This window comes from Dipodomys ordii, unplaced genomic scaffold, assembly GCF_000151885.1.
Source record: "Dipodomys ordii isolate 6190 unplaced genomic scaffold, Dord_2.0 Scaffold186, whole genome shotgun sequence".
NCBI classification, from domain to species: domain Eukaryota; kingdom Metazoa; phylum Chordata; class Mammalia; order Rodentia; family Heteromyidae; genus Dipodomys; species Dipodomys ordii.
Window position 1 is genome coordinate 2,077,607 of NW_012267402.1, and position 17,282 is coordinate 2,094,888.

Below are 17,282 nucleotides of genomic sequence, written 5' to 3' on the forward strand. Positions count from 1 at the left end.
ATCTCAGTTCTACTCTTTAGTATCTCATTCTACTACTTAGTACTCTCAGTCTTCTGGTTATTTCAGTTTTACTTTTGCTTCTCTTTTCAGTAGTTGCTCTGGGATTGCTCTGATGTTGCAGGTAATTAAGTCCACTTTCAATTAATCCTTTGCTTATACATGAAATGTGGGCAATATGATCCCTTATAATAACAAAACAATCCTATTTCTCCTTCTTGTCCCCTGTATCATTGTTGATGCTTATTTCCATCCACACAGGCATACACACAAATATAGGTATGTGTAATCAAATACATTGCCTCTGTTCTTTTCGATACACTCTTATTAGCTCAGTTAAGTGATATAAAAATGTGGCTTAGTGGTAGAGTGCTTGCCTAGCATGCATGAAGCCCTGGGTTTAATTCCTCAGTACCACATACACAGAAAATTCTCGAAGTACACTGTGGCTCAAGTCATAAAGTGCTAGCCTTGAGCAAAAGAAGCTCAGGAACAGTACCCAGACCCTGAGTTCAAACCCAGGACTGGCAATAAATAAATAAATAGCTTCTCATTTCTCTCCCATTTATTCCTTCTCTGATGTACTTCCTTTGCTGATGTACATCTAAATTTCTGACCTATATTATTTTCTTTCTTTCTACAGAATGTCTTTTGAAATGTTCTTAAGGAATGTCTACTGGCAACAAATTTCCTCAGATTTTGTTTGCCTGAAACTCTTTGTTTCTCTTTCATTTTTGAAGGATAATTTTGGAGAATGTAGATAGATTACTTTTCTCTCAAAAGTTTTTTTTTGTTTGTTTTGTTGTTGTTGTTGTTTTTGGTAGGTCTCAGACCTGAACTCTGGGCCTGGGTGCTGTCCCTCAGCTCTTTAGCTTAAGGCTAGCGCTCTACCTCTTGAGCCACAATGCCTCTTCTGGCTTTTTCTGTTTATGTGGTGCTGAGGAATTGAATCCAGGGCCTCATGCATGCAAGCATTCTACCACTGAGCCACCTTCCCAGCCCCACAAAGTTATTTTGTTATAATGAAATAATTCTCACTTGCACAATTTTTGGAAGTCATTTTCCCCTTTTCTCTGGATTTTTTCTTTATCTTTCTTTTTTATAGTTTGAAAATGATATATCTAAATGTAGTTTTTGAGCGTTTATCCTACTTGGTATTCTTTGAGTTTCGTAAATCTGTCATTTAGTATCTGATATTAATTTAAAGAATTTCTCAGGTGCTTTTAATTTTTTTGTTTCTTTTCTTTCTTTCTCTGGTATTCTCATTACAAGTATGTAGTTTATGGATATACTCTTACTTTTTCCCTTTTGATTTTTCTCTCTTTTTCTCCTTCCTTCCTTCCTTCCTTCCTTCCTTCCTTCCTTCCTTCCTTTCTTCCTTCCCCTCCCTCCCTCTCTCCCTCCTTCCCCATTCTCTCTTTCTTTCCCTCTTTGTTCTCTCTTTGTCTCTCTCTTCCTCTCTTTGTTTCTTTTTGTCTGTTTTTGTGCCAGGACTGGGGCTTGAACTCATTGCCTGGGCATTGTCCCTGAGCTCTTTTGCTCAAGGCTAGCACTCTACCACTTGGGCCATAGCACCACTTCCCTTTGTTTTTCTTCATAGGAGTTTTCTACTGAGCTATCTCCAAATTCAGAGATTCTTCCTTGTCTCCTCATGAGCTCATCAGAAGCAGATTTCATTTCTGTTATAGTGTTTTTGATTGTTAGCACTTCTTTTATGGTTCTTCCTTAGAATATCCATTTCTCTGCTTACATTGCCCATCTGTTCTCACATGCTGTCTGCTTTATCCATGAAACCCATAGCATCTTAATCACAATTGTTCTGAATTCACAGGCTGTTGATTTCAACATTAGTTGCCATATCTGAATCTGGGTCTGCTGATTACTTTATCAAGCCATGTTTTTGCCCTTTAGTATATCTTGTCATTTTCTCATTTATATAGCACAGCATGGAAGGAACAACTGTAATAGCCTTAGGGTATGGTGGCCAGTTGTGTGTGTGTTGTAACTATGGCTCTGTCTTAGTGAACCTGTGCCTTGCTGTGAGCTTCTCAAAACCCTGTCTTTCCCCTTAGGTGAGCCAGGATGGCCAAGAGGAAAGAGTGTTTCTTTTCCTACATGTGGCTCAGGGTCTGATAAACACTCAGCGCTTAGGCTCTGTTAACTACTTCCTTCAAGACATACTCATTTTTTTTTACCCCCCTCAGTCGTGGGGCCTGAATTCTGGGCCTGGGCACTGTCCCTCTGCTCTTCGGCTCAAAGCTAGCGCTCTACCACTTGAGCCACAACGTCACTTCCGGCTTTTTCTGCTTATGTGGTGCTGAGGAATTGAACCCAGGGCCTTATGCATGCAAGGCAAACACTACCACTGAGCCACCTTCCCAACCCCAAGGCATACTCTTAAGAGCAAATGTACTCTAGGATTTTAAGAAATAGCCTATCTGCTGATTCCTTCTATGGGAAGCAGGAGATTTTTCTCTGGTGTTTGCTGTGAGGATCTGGCAGACCTCTCTGAGGTAGAGCTCAAAGGTGTGGCCTCAGACTTATCCCCAGAGTAGTCCCTCCAGATGCATCCCTCTGGAGCCTCCAGTGCTCCTCACTCCCCTGGGATTTCCACAGGGCTCTCTGGAAGCTGTAATTCTCTGGGAACTTGGAGATCTGGGCTATGTTGGATCTAACCGAGTTTGCCTGTGACCTCAACAGATTTAAGAAGCATAGTTGTTCCTTCCTCAACTTTGCTTAGCTTTTCTACATGTTGTTATGATGTAGTGACTTTTAGCTTTTTTAAGTGCCAGATTGGAAATCTGAAGTAGGCAATTAACTTTTATCTCTCTTTGAATGTTGAATGCTATGTGTTAAGACTTCCTTTACAAGTAGATCATAATGTTAATTAGTGTGGAAGTTGTGTTAAACTAAAATCCCCAACAAACCCCAGGAGCTATTTAGTTTCATCTATTTCATCACTTACACTATTTAATTTTTAACATACTGCATGAACTTACATTTGCCTGTTAAATGGAATGTTTCTACTTGTGTCCACTTTTCCTTTTCACAAAACTGAGGAACTGTTGAAACCAGGATTTTAGACTTGAGGCCCAAGTTTTATCTAGACACTTGTCCCCGTACGACAAACAAAGAGAAATGGTGAAGAGCAAAGAAAAAAGATTTATTGCATGACAGCCATGGGAAGACAACATTTCAGTACATCTTCAGAGATACAGACATTAGCTTTAGGTTAAATAGGGGGAATTGGGGACTAGGGATAAGAAAAGTCAGCATAGTTAAAACAGTCTCAAGTCACATATTGTGAATGGTAAGTTAAAAACTAGAAAGTCGTGCTAAGGTTGGTGTTCTACATTTAATGTGGACATTTCCCGTTTAATTTCATTATTTGTTTTCTTGCATTGTTTTGAGTGGTTTGTTTATTTTATTCAGTGGAGAATGTCATAACTTAAGCAATCCTCATTGGCTGTATGTTGGACTCTAGTTTTTTCTAGTTTAGCACACATTAAAATGGACATCTTCACCGCTAAATCTTGCTATACATTGGATTTTATTAGGCTTGCGTTCCTAGGCAGAGAGTATTATGGGTTTCCAGGAGTTTGTTATGTGATAGAAATTACCAAACTGCCTGACATATGGGAAATGCCTATTTTCTCCCCACTATCCACTCCAGTAGCTTTGCAAAAACAAAAAACAAAAAAAAACAAAACAAAAAACCAACAAAGAAGAAGCTGGGCACTGGTTACTCAGGGCTGTAATCTACCTACTCAGGAAGCTAAGATCTGAGCATAGTAGTTCAAGGCACAAAAGACCATGAAACTCTCCTCTAACCAACACAAATCCAAAAGTGAAGCTGTGGCTTAAGTGTAAGAGTGCCAGCCTTGAGTGGGAAAGCCAAGCAAGTGCTATAGAATCTGAGTTCGAGCCCCAATACTATGGTGGGAGAGGCAAATTATTTTAATTTTAGTCAGGTATAATATTTATAAACATATTTAATGGCAATTTCCTTTTCTACTTTTGCAAGTTCCCTGATTTTTGCCTTTAACCTATTTTAAATGCTTAAAATAAATTTTATTACCACTGTTATTTTAAGTCTTTATACAGTAAGGATATGCAACCTTTAATCTCTCTTATTCTGTAAGTATTTGTGTAGTTTACTTTACATTTTGCTTTTATCTGTTGCCTTTCACATAGAGGATTTAGGTTTTCTTCATCTAAATCTTTATTATCATGATTTAAGATACCTTTCTCAGCTCAAAGTTAAATGTCTATTCATATTTCCATCTTGAACAGTCAATTTTTAAAACACCATATCTTTAATTCTTAGAGCTTATTTTAGTATATGGAACTATTTGGTAAATGGAACTTTTTTAATGGCCTGCCAATTTTAATCATATTTTCTAACAGATTATTGCTGGTACACTGGAAAGTCAATGGATTTTATGAATTTATTTAAAAATTGGTAGCTTTTCTCAAATTCTTATTCTAATTTTTAGATGCTATTCTTTTTAGGTAAAAAATTATATATTCATATTTCTAATATTTACAGTTATTTTCTTCTATTTATTTGGCTCTAAATTTAAGAACCACATTAAGGAACAGTATGGATATCTTGGCTTTTTTAAAAACAAAATTAACCTGGTGTTATGTTCTTTTTAATTTTTTATTGCTATTATAATGGTGATATAAAGAGGGATTAAAGTTACCTAAATCAGATGAGTACATTTCTTTTCGGACAGTCTCACAGCTTCCCTTGTTTTCATCCAGTTTTCCACACACACAAATTTTATAGTTCATATTCAACATAGTGTCTAGTGATGACCACTGCTGTATTTGTTTACCTTTTGTCCTTCCGTTTCTATACCCTCCCAAAGACAGAAAAATGAACAAACAAGACAAAAAGAAAAGAAAAGGAAAACAGCAACAGAGAAAAAAAAACATGTTTCCATTTCCTGGAGTTGATTTCGATAAATGTTATTTTATATGATCAGATGCACACAGGCATTTTGCCTTGATATTCCTCTCCTAAGTTAATTTTTTTAAAAGAGTATCTCGGCGTGTGTAGCTGACCTCCAATTTGCAGTCCTCCTACCTCTACCTTCTTAGTGTTGCGATTACAGGATGAGATTACCACCACACCCATCTTGCTTTTCAATTTCACAGAATCTAATTTCTTTTTTTGTGGTATCTTGTTGCAACATCTCTGGTTTGAGGAAAGCCTTAGATGACCCTTACTTCTGTGTGGTCAGAGAAGTCTTAGGCACTGTTTTTGGCGGCTCTGAGAGACTCTGGCTTCTCCCTGGGCTGGGGCTACTTGCGGGTAAGTGAGGCTCAGGGATATTTGTGTGCCTCTCCTCTGATAGCAGGCCTTTCTGAGGGTTGGCAGAAGTGGCTGCAGTCCCTCACAGTTAAGCATTTGGTGGAATAAAGGGATATAAAATGTCATCCTGGGGGCTGGGAAGGTGGCTTAGTGGTAGAGCACTTGCCTTGCATGCTCAAGGCCCTGGGTTCGATTCCTCAGCACCACATAAGCAAAAAGAAAAAAGCTGGAAGTGGCACTGTGTCTCAAGTGGTAGAGCGCTAGCTTTGAGCTGAAGAGCTAAGGGACAGTGCCCAGGCCCAGAGTTCAGGCCCCATGACCAGACCCAAAAAAAAAAAAAATGTCATCCTGAGAACTGAGTGTGTGCCCCATATGAAGTGCCTCGGTTGCCTGTTCTATTCTTAGACCAGTAATATTTTGAACAAGATGCACAGCCATGAATCACTTAACAACAGAGAAACTGCAGAGAATATGTAAATGTGTCATTGGGTGATTTCATCCTTGTGTAAAAAATCACCCTTCTATCCACCTAGCACAGAAAGCACATGGGATTGTTATCGTCTAGTGCTCCTAGAACTGGTGACACAAGATTAGACAAGAGCAAATGATGCAGTTAAGATGTGAGGTAAACACAAGATGTGCAGTGTCTAGATGTTTGAGGCTGCTGCCTATGTACTTAGCAAACTGCTTACAGTAAACTCTTCTCTAAAAAGTAGAAACTAACACTATATAATAATGATAAAAGCATAATAGAGTCAATACAGCAAGCAGTCACATAGCCCATATTATCAAGTATGACTAACATATTGCACCTGATTGTGCTGTGCTGTGGTGTTAGTGACAAGTGTTTGTCACTTGCTTCACCATCAAGCTTCACCACCAAGGTGAGGAATGCATTGTGCTTGTTATGCAATGCTACAGAGTCACCAGGAGAGAGGATATTTTTGGCTCTGTTGAAATCTTCTGGGACTACCATAATACATTTGGTCTGTCCTTAGCTGATAAGTTCTTGAGCAGGTCATCAGATAATCTTATTGTTCGGCTTCATTCTTAAGGAGGCTCAGATTATCTTATTGTTTGGCACTTATTTATTTACTCATGCATTCAGTGCCAATATTAGGATTGAACTCAGGGCATTCATGGTCTTTCTCACCTTTTTCTTTTTTCAGTCTTGTGCTTTACCCTTGAGCCATGTTTCTAGTTCTGGAAGTTTGCTACTTAACTGGAGATAAAAGGTGTTAGTATAATTTGGGGAGGGGAAGAGAAAAAACAAATTGTTTAAATAGGGATACAGGTGGACCCATTGCAACAATGAGATGTACAAGACGTTATGTCGAGAAATGAACTTTACAACTTTGGCTGGGGGTGGGGGGAGATGGAAGGGATGGGAAGGGGCAACAAAGGAGGAGGCAACAATGCTTGACAAGAAATTTGTTCATTACCTTGCTCATGTAATTGCAACCCCTCGTTATGGTATTTTTATAATAAAAAATTAAATCTCTCAATGAATTAAAAAAAAAGACTCTCAGATTTTGTCTGCCCAGGCTGGTTCAGAATTGCAGTCCTCAGATCTCATTCTCCTGAGTAGCTAAGATTATAGGTATGAGCTACCAGTACTTAGTTTTTATTTGGCATTTCTGAAAGCTGGGAAACTGTGAGTGGGGACATGGACAAGAGGTGACCGTGTTGGCCCCCACTCTCTATCCACTCTCTATCCCTCACACCAGAGGGAGGTTCAGAAGAGACCCTAGGAGGACATTCTCAGCATAGAAGTCCCTTCCTGACTTGTCTCTCTGAGTGCTCTGCAGGGTACCCTGCTCTGCTTACATTGTTCTCTTACCTTTCAGGCATTCCAGACTGCAGCTGTTCCAGTGCATCTGTATCTAAGATAATTTTATGATATCTGCTGATAAGCCTGAAACATTGCAATCGCTGAACTTGAGGGGGGATAAAAAAAAACTTCTCTAAATGTCAGCGTTTCCTTGGAAAGGCAAATGGCACTTTGACATCAATGAGGGGGAGAGGTCACTTCACCAGGCTTCCCTTTGCTATCATCTTTCTGGCACATTAGAGTCCCCATATGGACCAGCTCGTCTCCTAGAAAATGCCTGAAAACAGGGGACAGAGCAGTTTAGATAGGGTAAAGCTGAGCGGTCATGCCTGAGGTGGAGGGTTCTATGATCTGTGCTTGTTGATGAAGGTAAAGTGGTTCTAGGAGGGGGATAGGGCATAGCCACAGGCCAGTGTGTAGACACTAGTCCTCCCAGGGGATTTCTGGGTGGTCTCCATCCACTGACGCTTGCTGCAGCTGCATCACCTCTTGTTCTCATGGCTATGTGGTCCCTCCCCCCATGTTGGTCTCCATCTCTTCTCAGTCTCTCGCCCCACACTGTCCTTTGTCTCTAGGGCTTCTGTGAGAGTGCACTGAGTCTGTTCTTCATCACTAACAGCCTGTTTCCAAGTTGCAGCTCCCCTGAAAGCTCTTCTTCCCTCCTCCTCCTACTTCTTCCTTTCTCCTTCCATCTGGTTCCATTTTATGCATTTCTTCTTGGTATTGTCTGATATGCCAAAGAATTTAAGAGGGTTATTCAAAGCTTTATGTGCACACTATGCTAAATAAATATAGTTGGATTGGGTTCTTTTTGTTCTTTGATGGAGCAAGAAACTTAAAACATTTTATACATAACTGAATTTATTCTAATTCAAAATATTTTTATTTCATTAGGTAAATAATAGAGAAGTGCATTTTTCAACTAACTATATTGTAAATTCCATTTGTGGAATCTTTGCAGCTATGACCAATAGCATGGAGAAGAGGAAAGAGAAAGAGACTGAGGCGGGAGGTAGAGAGGATTAGAGACACATACAGAGATATAAAGATAGAGACAAAGGGGAGAGCGAGCGTACAAGAGAGCGAGAGGGAGAGAGTGAGAGAGCGAGAGCGAGAGAGAGAGTGAAAGAGAGAGAGAAACAGGGAAGGGTGATTTTTTTCACGACAGTATATGAATGAACAATATTCCTTTCTCAAAATCTTTGCTTTGCCTTGATATTCATCAGTCTCCTGTTTCTCTTTTGGTGTGCACACGTGGTGGACTCTGGAAACCTCAGGATGAAGTTTTGACAGTGATCCGGAGAGTGGATGACAACTGGGCTGAAGGCATGCTCGGAGACAAGATTGGGATCTTCCCCCTGCTGTATGTGGAGGTGAGCTCACGTATGCACCTGCCTTCTGTGTTGCCATTGAGGCTCTAAGGCAGAATGTGAGAGAGCCTCAGCTCACATAGCTGCTTGCTGGGGCTTCCTTCAAATTGCCCTGCTGATGCAAGGAGCAAAAGATTCCCTTGAACAGTTTTGAGTGGTGTCTTCCAGGCTTGAATACAGTCTTTTCACCCTGGGCACCAGGGGCCAGGGTCCTTACCCCCTTCTCCACACAGACACCAAGCCCAGCACTCATTTCTCTGAGACTCTCCCAAATCCTGCTACTCTTCTTGTCTCCCAACCCTGAGAAGAGTCCACAATGGAGGCGTTAACCATGAGTCACTCAGCAAAGGTGACTGGTTTTAGAGCCTATCTCTTTGCTGCAATGGGAAGCACAGTTTCTGGTGTACCTTTATAAGAATTGCTAAGCTACACTGGAAAGGCCTTCTCACCATAAGTTGTTCATGTGAGGAGTGTTTTTTTCCAGTTGTGTATACCCATCATTGGTCAGTACAAGGCTATGTATGGTCTGTGAGCTGATCACCTTCTTTCATCCTATAACCACAGAACTCATCACAGTAGAGTCATTTCAATTGATCATGAGTGCCAAACACTTCCCAGTACTTCTTGCGCTAATGTTCCCAACAGTTCAAACAATGACTGTCCCTACATCTCAGACAAAGACACAATGGGTTCTAGAAGGTTGCCAGGCCCCACAGCTATTTGTGACAGAGGTGAGTTAGAACATAAAGATAGGGCATTAGACTTAACCCTTCATTCCCATGCCTCATGTAGTCTCCTACCAGTGAACTGGACTCTGCTCAAATTAATGTGGTATGGATCACCTTACCTGAGTGCTCATCCTCCCCTAGCAAACAAGGGCTTGAGACTGGTACAGGGAATATTGTTAATGGAATATGGACGCTTGTAGAGCTTTGATTTTAAAAATGACTACTGAGTAAACTTCTGCTTTGGCATGTTATTTAAGGCACCCTGAAGTGTGGCCCTAATCTATTTTTCTAACCTCCTATATCACCAACTTCTTTCCCTTTCACAAATATTCTGGACCACATTTACTTCGTACAAACTGCCCATGGAATGATGATACCCTCCCAAGCTAATGACAGTAAACGCGCGCGTGCGTGTGTGCACGAGCACACACACACACACAGACACATGCACGCGTGCACACACACACATGCACAGTCTAAGATTCATAATGTTCCTAAATATCTCAATAAGTTTCCTTAGATTTGTGCATTGATTGCAGCTTGGGGATAGATGAGGATTCTCTATCTTGCTGTTTAAAATCAGAGGAGATAATGCATGTACAAGGTTGTATAGAAGTAAAAAAAAAATGCCCAGATTATTTTACCCAGTGGGTTTTATTCCCCCAAGTAGACAGGGCTTTCCAAAGATATATAAGAAAGTATTTGTTTATTACAATGGTCCCAAGTCAGAAACAGCCCAAATGTTTATCGGCGGTAGAACAGTTTAGTACAGCATGCTATATTCACACAGTGGGACATCATCAATGGAAAAATGAACAAAAATCTCCTACACCAAGAAGCAAAGATGAATATTAAGCCTACTGAATGAATATTCTCAGGAAGTTGAAAGCAGGAAAAACTCATCAGTGGTGGTAGAAGCCACAATAGTCACTTGAGGGATTCTCACAGTGCTAGAGAGGTTCTAGGGTACAAAAAGCCCCCACATCTTGGACTCAGCTGTGTTACACAGATGTTAAAATTATAAAAAGGTGTATACCAAAGGCTTGTGTGCTTTTCTTTTAAGCTAAGAAATAATCTTACAGGAATTCTTATGGTAAGTGTAGCACTTCCTCTGTGTTGGACCCCATCAGCTCTCCTTTCTCTGGAAAGGCCTCACAGACATGTCAAGGATGGTGAGGGCTGGGACTCAGGCCTGAAACCCTTTCACTAGGACCCTTACCAACCTTGCCATTTGTGCCCACCCTTTACCTTACCTTACCTTACCACCCTTACCACTGCACATGAACACTGCCTCTTTCCACTTGCCTACATCCTTAGATACAAGGCCATGATGACTCTGAGACTCAGTGACTATCCTTCCTCCAAAGAACATAGCCAGCTCTTTGCCTGAAGTATCCTGAGCAGGGCCCCTGTGGCTCCCCCTGCTCCTCCCTGGGAAAAGCGGCACTAAACTTGCCTTGTCATCCATCACTCTAGGGTTTTGGTTCTGAAATGGGCTATCTTTAGACAAGAATCCCCAAGTGGGTATTTCTTGAGAGCTTTGCTGTTTGTATATCCATCCCCACTTGGCATGCAAAGATGCAAAATCCTGCTGTGATTCTCACCCCCACACACCCTTTTAGGATGTGGATTTTGGTGGATCTGAAAGTATCATTGTAACTCAGACAGTCTTCCCTCTGGAAGGCCCAGCAGACCTGTCTCTGTCTCTTGGTCTATGAGTCAGGTGGGTATGTCAGGAATGAGGCTGGGGGCTCTGTTATGGGATACAACTCTGGCAGAAGGCACAGTGTAGAGAGTTGTGTCCCAGTGCTCAGGAAGGAATGTGACCCAGCCTTATAGCAGAGACATATCTGTAATCCAGTGTGCACATACATGGACATACAGGACATTTCAGCTGGAACCTAAAGCATGGTGCATGAGTGCCAGGTTTATGGACACGTATCAGACTGGAACCCTTCCAGCTCACCTAGGTACCTGCCCTTGCCTTCCTCTAGTCTGTGATGTTAGACCCACTGTGGGCTCGCAAATGAATAAGAATGTGCACTATAGGGCAAAACTTCATCAGTGAGCATACTCAGGAAAAAAAAAAGGTTGCAAACAAAACTGGAGAAACCTGACCTATATTGCTTCAGCAGCTCTCTGAGAAGGCAAGTCTATTCTCTAGAAATATCTGCAATTCCTAGTGCACTATAGAAATAATTTTTTGCTACCCTCTCCACAGGTGCCATGTACCCGCTTCCAACATATACACACCAGTGTCTGAGCCATTGGCCCCCAGCCTGTCTATGTCTACACCATGCTCACCCACCTTTCCCACGTCCTCTGCATGCTGCCCTGGCCTCAGCCTTCCTGAAACTGTTTGTTTTTCACCCTCCAGTGGCCATCCCTATGCTGAGATCAAGGACACCTGTCTAGCCATCATATGACAGTTGGGCACATGTGCTGGCTTGGGGGACTCTTGGAATGCAGAGAGAAAAAGTCTAGGCCTCACACACAGGAACTCTGTGCCAGTGAATGGGACCGGAATGGAACCCAAATACTCCACAGGTCTTTCTTCTTCTGTGTCTACAGTCTTTGAGAGGCCAGAATGATTTGTCATCATTTTGGCTTTTAGAAAGCCCTTGTTCTAATGTTGGTGAGAATGATTGAGCCTAAGAAATTCCTCTTTCCCCCCTTTAAGGGCATCAGTGGTGGTGTGAATGTGCCAGATGATAGCCTATGAAGGGCTCTACTTTGTAGCATGGGTGCCCACCTGAGATCCCAGCCATCCCAGTCTCTCTCTCTAGGGACTCCAAAGCAGCATACTTGGGGCTTCCCGTCAGCTCAACTCTGAGCTAGTCATAACAGCCAGGCTCCCTGACATGGTGGTCCAGTAGAAGAGCCAGCCAGGAAGCAGTCATGGCGGACCCAGCTTATCTACCTCACCTATACATTAAATGTGCAGCCTGTGACTAAGCCTCTTCATGTACCTCATGAAGTACAAAGAGACACATCCTTCAGAGGTTGGAAGCTCAGAGTCCTTGGGTGTGTTGTGAAGGTTGTATTCTGAATAATGAGAGAGATGGAAAGGAAGAGTTGATCCAGAAAGTGGAAAGAAGAGTATTTTCATCCTAAGCTTCATGTGGAGGCAGGCAGAGAATTTTTGTGTCTTTACACCTTTGGTGTCTACATGCTTCATATTCTTTCGTGTAAGTGGCTAGCAAACCCTGTGTGATGTGCAGGCAACTGTTGGTGTTATTTATAGATCCCAGGAAAATTAATGGTGGCAAAACTATAATCTTCATTGTGCTACCAAATAAATACGATGCCTCCTGCGAAGTAGACACTGCTAATGACAACCATTTCTCAGTTCCAGAATGGCAATGTGCACTGTTAGTCAGCTTGCCTAAACCTCAGTCAGCTCTGTGCCAGACTCAGGTCATCCTGCTGTGTGGCAGGCACTTCATTTTCTATAAAGAGGCAATATTATTTTGAACCTCTGCCTCTAAAGGCAGTTTTGGCATTAACTTACAGGCGCTACTAGCAGTTGTATTGGGAATAACAGAACTCTGTGGGTGTTATTTGTGTTTCTTGCTGTTGCAAATCCGTGGCTGGCTCTTCCAGTGGCTAGATGCCCTATCACACAGAGCCTACTGTTTCCTCCTTCGTCTTGCTGATTTCTAGCCCCTTGACTAAAGCAGAAAGATGTTTTCAGGGATGAAGTTAAGGAAAGAGAATATATGAGTTAAGGTTCTCCTGAAAGATAGAATCAATAAGCTACATAAATAAATAGAATAGGGTAAATAGATTTGTAGAATAAATAAAATACATAAGATATATAGAATGGAGCCAGCTGTGGTGGCATAGGACTATAAGATTCACTCTGAAGGTGAATTCCAAATTTGAGTCTACCTGGGATATATATCAAGAAAAGGGAAGACATGTGAAAGGGATTTTATTGAAGGACTTGGCTTGTGCAATTATGGAGTTGGAGAAGTATCACAACAGACTGTCTGCAATCTGGAGCCGCTGAGATGCTGGTAGTATGGCTCAGTCTAAATCCAAAGGCCTCAGAACAGAGATGCTAATAGCTCTTAATCTGAAACAAAACACCTAAGAACTAGGAGTAAAGGCGAGAGTTGCTGTTGTAAGACCTGGAGACCTGAGGCCAGAGAAGCTGGAGTTCCTATGTTCAAGGACTAGAGGAGATGAGTCCCAGCTCTAAGGGAGAGGAAGAGAAAGAGAGTGGACTAGGGGTAAAAGACAATGGAGAAAGAGAGGGGAGAGTAATTTATTTGTCTACTTTTTTGTTATCTTCAACCTTAGCTGATTGGATGGTCCTGTCACTGGATGCAGGTGAAGGTTAGGGAAGTTTCCCTCTAAAAGTAGGGACTCTTCACTTAGGGCTCTTGACCTTGTTCACAGAATAAGAATTTCTGGACAAGTCTTGATAATAAGAAAACTTGGCAGAGTTTTATTGAGTCTGTAAGCAAGCAGGCAAGCAGACAGACAAAAGCAGAAAGGAAGGGACACTCTCTAACAGAGTGTGGGTGCTCTCTGGAAGAGACAAAGAGACACAGCTCCTTGGCTGTTAGGGGCATTTCTATGACAAAGAAAAGAGAGTCTTACTTTTAAGTTATGCAAAGATAAGTGTTTTATCTGTGCTCCAATCACTCTTGGTGTTATACTTTCTGAGTTTCTGGATGTTTTGGACATTTCTTCCATGTAAAAATGCATCTTTAGCTGGGCATCTGTGGCTCACACCTATAATCTTAGCTACGCAGGGGGCTAAGATCTGAGGAGCATGGTTCAATGCCAGATCAGGCAGAAAAGTCCCCAAGAGACTCATCTCCAATAAACTACTCAAAAAAGCCAGAAGTGGTGCTGTGACTCAAGTGGTAGAGTGCTAGCCTTAAGTACAAGAAGTCTCAGGAATAGCACACAGGCCCCGAGTTCAAGCCCCAGATCTGGCAAAAAAAAATACATCCTACCACAAAACAGATGATTATCCTTTAGCTAAGGAAGGCATCCTCTTGTCTGAATTTTGGGTAGGAGGTTGCTTAAATTTGAGGGGAGCATTTCTCAGTAAGGCATACATCCTGCCAGACAAATGTTAATTCTTAGGGTGAGAAATGCATTTCTCAGGAAGAAATGCATCCTGTTGTCTCTCTCTGAAGCAAATAGTGCTTCTGTGTTTCTAAATATCATGTTTCTAACTTGCCTGCACAAGGCCTCATTTTCCTCAATTTATCCTGCCTCATTTTCCCCTAAATGACTTTGGTCCCTTAATCCTAAGGGAGATAGATGAATGAATATCTCCTGTATTTGCTGTAAGCTTACCATACTTCATTTTCCCCTAGTCTAGCCTGCTTAATTTTCCCCTAAAATGACTTTGTTCCCTTAATCTTAAGGAAAGTAGATGGACTAGCTTTCAGTTTGAATTTTTGAATTCCTGGCAGCCATTTACCATGCCTCATTTTCTCTAGTCTATCCTACCTCATTTTCCCTTAAAATGACTTTGTTCCTTTAATCTTAAAGGAAATAGATGGATAATACCTCCTATACTTGCTTTAAGCTTGAGATTTTGAATTCATGGCAGTTTATCATACCTCACTTTCCCTAGTCTTTTGGGGGGGGGCTGTTAATATTTATTTAATAAGGTTTTTGTTGTGAAAATATTGTACAGAAGGGTTACAATGACATGAGCAAGGTAATGAGTACATTTCGTATCAAGCATTGTTGTCTCCTCCTTTGTTTTTCCCCTACCATCCCTGCCTTCCCATCTCCACAACTACACTTCCCCCACCCCGCCTCCACCAAAGTTGTAAGGTTCATTTTTTGACATAGCATCTTGTACATCTCATTGTTGCAATGGGTCCACCTGTATCTCTATTTAAACAATTTGTTTTTTCCCTTTCCCTCCACAAATTATACCAACATCAAATACAGTGAAAACAGGGGTTATACCATGGGGGAGGAACATACAAAGCAACAAAAAAAATCACCTAATAAATATATTAGAAACAATAGTAAGAAAGAAAAAAAACACTTGTGTCCTTATCTTGGGGTTCATTTTGCCTAACATAATCTTATCTGACCTTTTCTGCTTGTCTCAGACATATACTAGATATTGCAAATAAGGGAAACCATGGGACCTATGTTTCTTTGGCACTGGCTTACTTCACTTAATATAATCCCTAACAAATGGGGCAATGTCATTCTTTCTGATGGAGGCATAAAATTCCATTATGTATATATACCACATTTTCTCGATCCATTCATCTACTGAGGGGCATCTGGGTTGGTTCCATATCTTAGTTATGGTAAATAAGGCTGCAATAAACATAGTCGTGCTGGTAGCTTTAGTGTGGTCTTGTTTGTGATCATTTGGGTAAATGCCCAAAAGTGGGATTGCTGGGTCATAGGGGAGATCTATGTGGAGACTTTTGAGGAACCTCCATACTGCTTTCCAAAGTGGTTGAACAAGTTTACTCTCCCTCTAACAATGCAGTAGAGTTCCCTTCTGGCCACATCCCCTCCAGCATCTGTTGTTATTAGAGTTTTTGATTATAACCATTCCAACTGGGGTGAGGTGGCCTTCAAAGCAGAGCTCATTATAATACTCCTCCAACTCTTCAATGAAATTGAAAGAGAAAGTTCACTACCAAACTCATTCTATGAAGTCATCATAACCCTCATCCCAAAACCAGGCAGGGACTCATCAAAGAAAGAGAACTATAGACCCATTTCTTTGATGAACATCGATGCAAAACTTCTCAACAAAATTTTGGCCAATCGACTTAAACAATTCATCCAAAAAATCATATACCATGATCAAACAGGATTCATTTCAAGGATGCAGAGCTGGTTCAATATATGCAAATCAATTAATATAATTCACATCAACAAGAATAAGGATAAGAACCACATGATTGGGCTGGGAAAGTGGCTCAGTGGTAGAGTGCTTGCCTTGCATGCCTGAGGCCCTGGGTTCAATTCCTCAGCACCACATAAGCAAAAAGAAAAAAGCCGGAAGTGGCACTGTGGCTCAAGTGGTAGAGTGCTAGCCTTGAGCTGAAGAGCTGAGGGACAGCGCCCAAGCCCAGAGTTCAGGCCCCAGGACTGGACCCCCCCCCAAAAAAAAAGAATTACATTATTATCTCAATGGATGCAGAAAATGCATTTGACTAGAACCAACACCCCTTTATGATGAAGGCTCTGGAAAAATTATGAATCCAGGGAACATTCCTCAGTACAAAAAAGGCTGTATATGACAAACCTACAGCCAACATTTTACTTAATGGTGAAAAACTAAAGCCATTTCCTCTAAACTCAGGAACGAGACAAGGATGTCCACTCTCTCCACTTCTCTTCGATTTAGTATTAGAATGCCTAGCTACAGCAATAAGACAAGATGCAGACATAAAGGGAATCCAAATAGGGAAAGAAGAAATAAAACTCTCCCTCTTTGCAAATGACAAAGGAGGAGGCAACAATGCTTGATAAGAAATGTACTCATTACCTTGCTCGTGTAATTGTAACCCCTCTATACAGTATTTTCACAATAAAAAAATGAAGAAGAAAAAAAGAATCCCACAGACTCTACTCCCAAATTACTCAATCTGATTCGCTTTCCCTAGTCTTATCCTGCCTCGGTACACCTTACAATGAGGGCAGATCTTCCCAATCTTGTTCTAACTTGCAGGTTAATCTTCCCTGGAAATGCCTTCACACACATTCCTAGAACTAATGACCTTCTCTCTCTTTTCCTCCTCCCTTCCCTCCCTCTACCCTCTCTCCTTTAAATTTTCTTCACTGCCAGCCTGTCAATAATGAATTTTTTTAACCTAGATTGTGGTTGAAGAAACATACCATGCTATTAACTTAGGGATGCCCAAGTTAATGTGATGCCTAACACCACACTTGATTCCTTCAGACTATAGAAGTTGAGGCAGTGTACCAGACCCAGGGGGTCTAGAAGCAGTGACACTGATTCATTGATATTAATATTCACTAGAGAGCCATGAAATCTCTTAGTCCTTAGGTTAGTGGCCTAG

The 17,282-nt window shown here is 41.3% G+C and overlaps 1 protein-coding gene across 2 annotated transcripts in view; it reads left to right on the plus strand.

Moving 5' to 3' along the window:
* Positions 1-17,282, plus strand: part of Sh3rf3 (SH3 domain containing ring finger 3) — a 368,946-nt gene that overhangs the window by 242,920 nt on the left and 108,744 nt on the right. For both annotated transcript variants that reach the window (XM_013034285.1, XM_013034284.1), the window contains one exon: positions 8,426-8,521. In XM_013034285.1, coding sequence (XP_012889739.1) covers positions 8,426-8,521 — 96 coding nt within the window. The remainder of the gene's footprint in view (positions 1-8,425; positions 8,522-17,282) is intronic.